General features: G+C 42.5%; 1 protein-coding gene across 1 annotated transcript; it reads left to right on the top strand.

Annotated features, from left to right (window-relative positions):
- Positions 1 to 2,577: 2,577 nt before the first annotated feature.
- LOC135702452 (angiotensin-converting enzyme-like) lies at positions 2,578 to 5,382 on the top strand. Its single transcript, XM_065223489.1, has 9 exons — positions 2,578 to 2,660; positions 2,794 to 3,084; positions 3,195 to 3,558; positions 3,625 to 3,845; positions 3,903 to 4,045; positions 4,103 to 4,454; positions 4,518 to 4,873; positions 4,941 to 5,113; positions 5,175 to 5,382. Exons 2-9 carry the CDS (start codon positions 2,821 to 2,823, stop codon positions 5,216 to 5,218), a joined length of 1,917 nt encoding a protein of 638 aa, XP_065079561.1. The 5' UTR covers positions 2,578 to 2,660; positions 2,794 to 2,820; the 3' UTR covers positions 5,219 to 5,382.
- The last annotated feature ends 640 nt before the right edge of the window (positions 5,383 to 6,022 follow it).

Here is a 6,022-nt window from a genome sequence, read left to right as displayed (position 1 = left end):
TGGAAAAGTTTCACTGCAAGACGCCAATATTGATAAACAATATTGGATCAATTAATTGCTACTCTGAAACATTCAATCCGGCCGAGATGGAAAATGACTCGCAATCCGGCAACCCTTCCGCAAACACCAACATTGCGCGCGATGGATGAAAAAAGCATGCAAACATGCAATGAGAAACGAGTAGCGAACATGATTGTGTTGTTTTATTTGTACATACAACCTCATCATCCTGAATGTACACACAGCATAGCTGTTATGTCGATCGAAAGCCGAAATCCATTCGTAGAAAACGGGACCTGGTTGCGAGGGTGTGGGAGCAAACTCCGTCCGTACAGGTTGATGTGTGGGTGTGATTCGCCGAAAATCAAAACAGCAGCAGCAGCAGCAGTGTGTGATGGAATGGCACTTACACAAATGCGAATCGTGGGCATGAATGAATGCACTACTACAGTGACGGCGAGGAATCAAAATAAAAGTATAATGAAAATACGGCGAGGGGCGACTGGAAGTGGTGATGTTTTTTGCGGATGTCACGCGCGCGTTGTAGCGTGACTTGTGGTGTGAAGCGTTATAGCGAAGCGGAATTCCGAAGTGGTGAGATGACGCTGTCTCGTTTGGGGTGAATTTGGAAACGAATACGTGCTGTTCAATTTAACGGTTGAAAACATGAGCTGTAAAATATCAATTTGTAATCAGGGTGCCTTCCATTCATTTTGACTAGAACAATGTTGTATGGAATTATGGGATCATCAGATATTATGATGATATTTTGTTTGTGTAATGCCGCGGATACACTTGGGTGACAAACTATGAGCATGAACATTATTTGTATAATAATTATGAGCACTATACAACAACTATACAAAAACTATACAAGTGTCACCATGGATATACTCATAATATATTATACACATAATAATCATGTTCATAGTTTGTCTTTCAAGTGTATCCGAGGCAAAAGTAACAAGAAAATTTTGTAAAGTTTGTGTTTGACACATAAACCTGACAAAATCCCTTATTGCGACTCTTATGTAGCTAAATTGGCAGGTATTATTTGTCAAACACAAACATTACAATCTTTTCTTGTTGCTTACACAAACAACATATGATCGCAGACAAACAAACGTAACACTTAATTGTGGGACATCGTTCACGCGTTTAACGATTGATTTGAATATTATCAATTTATCATTTGCGAAACTTCTCACCGCAGCGCTGGCATCGGAACTTTGACGTTTCCATATATTCTGTTTATCTTGTATGTAACATTGTTAGCGACATAGCGAGCAAGCTTATTTTCCGCGAGAAGCCCGAGAGATGTCGTTACTGATGGCCTATTTATTGAGGTACAATGTTTTCAAGAAAAACTTATTCAAAGAGTTACGTCTGTTTGTCTGTGATATCATCATAATATCTTAGTATTCCTTAATATCATAAAACATATGTTTAGCCAAAATGAATGGAAGGCACCCTGTTTGTAATTTGTATTTTGTATATTTAGGAAGCGGTTTCTGGACAAAAACATAACTGGATATTTAAATAAACAACACAAATTAAGTAGATTAAAATAATTAGAAGCAACTAGTTACTGGAAGCGGTACCGATGGTGTGATTACCTCTCACCCTAGCAGGCCTGGGTTCAATCCCAGTCGGCGCCACCGGGATGTTCTGAGGCTAAGGAAGGGAAGTAAAGCCGTTGGTCCCCGGTTCATGAGTTGATGGGTCGATAGGTAGGGTCCAGGTGCGGGAGCTGCCTCCCTGGCGTCGGTAGCATTGGTGCTCAGTACGGAAAACAAGATCGACGGAAAACAAATCACGGAAAAAAAGTTACTGGAAACTACTCTGCCTATAATCGCATATAAATTTACTGTGGTTTTTCAAATATATTTACTTGGGAATCGCACTTCGTAGCTTCGACTGCCATTTTCTCAATGTCTACTTTTTCCATATGAGACTGTATGGAAAGTATGGAATTACAATTATTCCGACTAGATTTTTAGTGTAACATCTGAAAGAAGCTAATGTTGGTTTCTGCTAGGCATCGATTAGTAGGCCATTTCAGCAAGTGGCTCCGTAAACCAGTACACTTTTTCCATTGAAGGTTGTGTGCAAGGAATGATGAAACGAGCGAGTTCGCTGCAGCTTCCCGCGTTGTAGATGTGGCTGGATGTATGCAGATAGATCTCCACAGTAGGCCTGTCTTATGAAGCTGCATATTCTCGGGCGGTAGTTGGATGGTAGATCGATGCAGTTCTGAACAGCTACAGTTGGATCGCCATACCGCCTGATATCATGCTTGCTAAGAATGTCAGTGTCGGAAGGGAAATTCAACGCTGAAGCAATATCTACTATAATATCAACTGACATTAGTTGATCTTCATAATTCATTTTATGTAATTTTGTTTTCAAAGAAATGACGTGACAGTAATGAACTACACAGTTGAAGTACTAAACTATGGTAATCTGTAATGGTAATAAATGAAAATTGAGAGTAGTTTATTCGTCACTAGATCACAATTTCTCCAAAATGAACACCCAGTTCGAAGAGGATCGAAAACATCGAATTGTTTTATACTGTTGCGGACCATGTACTCGATTGATCGATCAGTTCACATCCAGCATCCAAGTAAATCGCATCGTTAAGTGTTACAGTGGCAAGCGTAAGCATTATTTAAATAAAAAGAATTCAGTTGATAAGAGGAGTAGGAGTGTCAAGTATTATGCAACAGATAACCAGACTTCATGTCACTATCACTTTCTCGTGTTTGTCAACAAATTTAGTTCTAATTTCAGAGCACATCATCCAATGACCGCAAGAAGATGCCATCCAACTGCATCTCCATTTTGATCGTGTTGCTCACGATCGGCGTCCTCCATGCTGCAATTGTACGCCGAGCAACGTCCAACGACCTTCTGCCAAAAAATGAATCCAAAGCCCTGCAAGCTTTGGGGCGATGCGAAAGGCGCTTCCAGGAATCGCTGGCCAAGCAAACCCACGCAGCTTGGGCGTTTGGATCCAATTTGACCGAATATAACCAACGAAAAAAGATCGAAGCGGCAACCGAACATGCCGCGGTGGCAAAGGTAATTACTGACGATGATAATGATGGCGTGTGAGGTTGTTTGTGCTATCGATCTATTGATCAATCGTTTCATGACCTTTTGTGTTTTGATGTTTCGTTTTTGTTCGCTAGTCGGTAGCTCTGGAGCTGCAACAGTACGATTATCAGTCGTTTCGTAATGAGGACCTGAAGCGGCGCTTCAAGAAGTTGACGATGCTGGAAAAAGCGGCGCTACCGGAGGATAAGTTTACGGAGCTTTTCGAAGCGGTCGCCAGCATGGAGGCTAACTATGCGAAGGTCAAGCTCTGCTCGTACAAGGACAAGACCAATTGTAGGCTCACTTTGGATCCGGAAATCACGGAGGTAATGGCTACCAGTCGTGATCCGGAGGAGCTGAAGTACTACTGGACTGAATGGTTTGACAAGGCCGGAAAACCGACGAAGCCAGCTTTCCAGAAGTATCTGGATTTGACCAAGGAGCTTGCGAGACTGAATGGTAATCGATTTGCGTTAAGATGGAGATTTAAGGGAGTGATAAGAGATTTGACTTTTTGATTGAAAGGTTTCGATAACGGTGCCGAGCTTTGGTTGAAAGAGTACGATGATCGCACCTTTGAACAACAAGTCGAGAATGTGATCGTGCAGATCAGACCTCTGTATGAACAGATCCACGCCTACGTTCGGTTTAAGCTGCGAGAGAAATACGGACCGGATGTCGTTTCAGAGAAGGGACCAATTCCGATGCACTTACTTGGAAATATGTGGGGACAAGTTTGGGAAAATGTAGGTTTGACCCAGTTGATCGTTGTTCTGTATTTTGATCAAGTTTTTCCGTTGAAGATCGCCGACTTTACGACACCGTTCCCGGAAAGGAAGTTACTGGACGTGACCGGAGAGATGATTAAGCAGGGCTACACTCCACTCAAGATGTTCCACATGGGCGATGACTTCTTCCAATCCCTCAACATGACTAAACTACCTCAGTTCGTAGATTTTCAAGCGCTTTAAACTTCGCTCACTAATTTCTGCCATGATTTCAGGGACTTTTGGGACAAGAGCATCTTGGAGAAGCCAACCGATGGCCGTAATTTGGTATGCCACGCCAGCGCTTGGGACTTTTTCGCCACGGATGACGTCCGAATCAAGCAGTGTACTCGGGTTAACATGCGCGAGTTCTCCGTCGTTCACCATGAACTAGGACACATCCAGTACTATCTGCAGTATCAGCACCAACCGGTCGAGTACCGTCGAGGTGCCAATCCGGGATTCCACGAAGCCGTTGGTGATCTGTTGTCGCTGTCGGTTTCCACGCCAAAGCATTTGAAAAATATCGGACTGCTCAAGGACTACGAAGAGGATGAACATATGAAGATCAACCAATTTTATCGATCGGTATGCGAATGGTCAATTTTGCTACAAGATCTTCATACTGATCAGCGATTCAATTGATTTCAGGGTGTCACCAAGTTCGTCTTCCTGCCGTTTGCCTACACGATGGACAAGTATCGCTGGAGTCTGTTCCGCGGAGAAGTCGAACCGCACCAGTACAACTGTCGATTCTGGCAGCTGCGGAGCCAGTTTAGCGGAGTGGAACCACCGGTCCGGCGTACCGAGGAGGACTTTGACCCGCCGGCCAAGTACCACGTGTCAGCCGACGTTGAGTATCTGCGGTACTTTGTGTCGTACGTGATTCAGTTCCAGTTTCACAGGGCGGCTTGTCGGTTGGCTGGGCAGTACGTGCCGGGGGATGCAGAGAAGACGCTGAACAATTGCGACATCTACCAGAGCGTTGAGGCCGGAAATAAGATCAAGTGATTTTTGTTTGTTCGCAGAAAGCGAATTAGTGAGAAGTAGTTAATGTTTGATTTGAATTTCTAGGGAGATGCTATCGTTGGGTTCATCGAAGCAATGGCCGGATGCGATGGAGGTTTTGACCGGAGAGCGAGAGATGAGTGCCGACGCCATTTTGGAGTACTTCCAACCGCTGCACGATTGGTTGGTCGAGGAGAATAAACGTCTGGGGGCACACATTGGCTGGACTGCGTCTGATAGTTAGTATGCGAATTGATAGATTGAATTGGGATTATGATTGTTTTGTTTTTCTTTCCACAGAATGCGGAGGGACGAACTTTGACTTTATGCCGTCCAAGAAGTGAAGGTTTCATTGTTTTTGCTGATTTTAATCGTTGATTTTCTGTGCTTTTCTTTTTATAATTATAATTGAACAATGAGCTTCAGAAAACATGTCATTTTTGTCAATAAAATAGGGATGTAATTGAGGTTTAAACAGGTGTGAAATTCAATAAGGACGTTATTTCCAATTTACTCTTAGCACCGAATTTTGATGTATTAAACACGCAACAAGCAAAACCATAATGTTTAAAAATTATCTACAGAAAGTGATTCACTCTTATAGACAAGCCTGCAATTTTGACTTTTTCACAAATCTACTGCTGACCTTATAGAGAAGTTCCAGGCCAAATAGCGAAAAAATTTATTTATTTATTTATTTTAGATTTTACCTCTCAGAATTTCAATGAAGGTTCCGAGGGGGGGACTTTATCTAAGATGCAGGAATTTTTTTGCATTGCTGTTGTGAGATGCACTCGTGCTTAATAGATAGAAACATGATTGATTATGATTTTGAAGATTTCCTGCAAAAAGGTGGAGAGCGATGCGAGTAGATGGGTTTAGATAATAGAGCTAATATACTACAGAGGAAGAATAGCGCTGGTGTTCCCTTTGTTCCGATGTTGAATAATACCGGGTACAGAACTGTCAAACTGCGTAGTTATTTCTCGCTTTGACAGTTGTGTCCCTATTGGATGTAAGGAAAAGATGTTTCGACAGCGACGGCAGCGCTATTCTTCCTCTATAGTTTATTAGCTCTATTGTTTAGATGCAAGAGATGAAAAAAGATTTTTCGTAAATTGATTCGCTAGTGTGAGATTTTTCGACCA

The sequence above is a fragment of the Ochlerotatus camptorhynchus genome, unplaced genomic scaffold (assembly GCF_037179485.1).
Source record: "Ochlerotatus camptorhynchus isolate MF236.1 unplaced genomic scaffold, CSIRO-AGI_Acam_v1.1 ptg000017l, whole genome shotgun sequence".
NCBI lineage: Eukaryota > Metazoa > Arthropoda > Insecta > Diptera > Culicidae > Ochlerotatus > Ochlerotatus camptorhynchus.
Note: the sequence above shows the minus strand (reverse complement) of the source record. Positions and strands in the feature narration are given on the sequence as shown.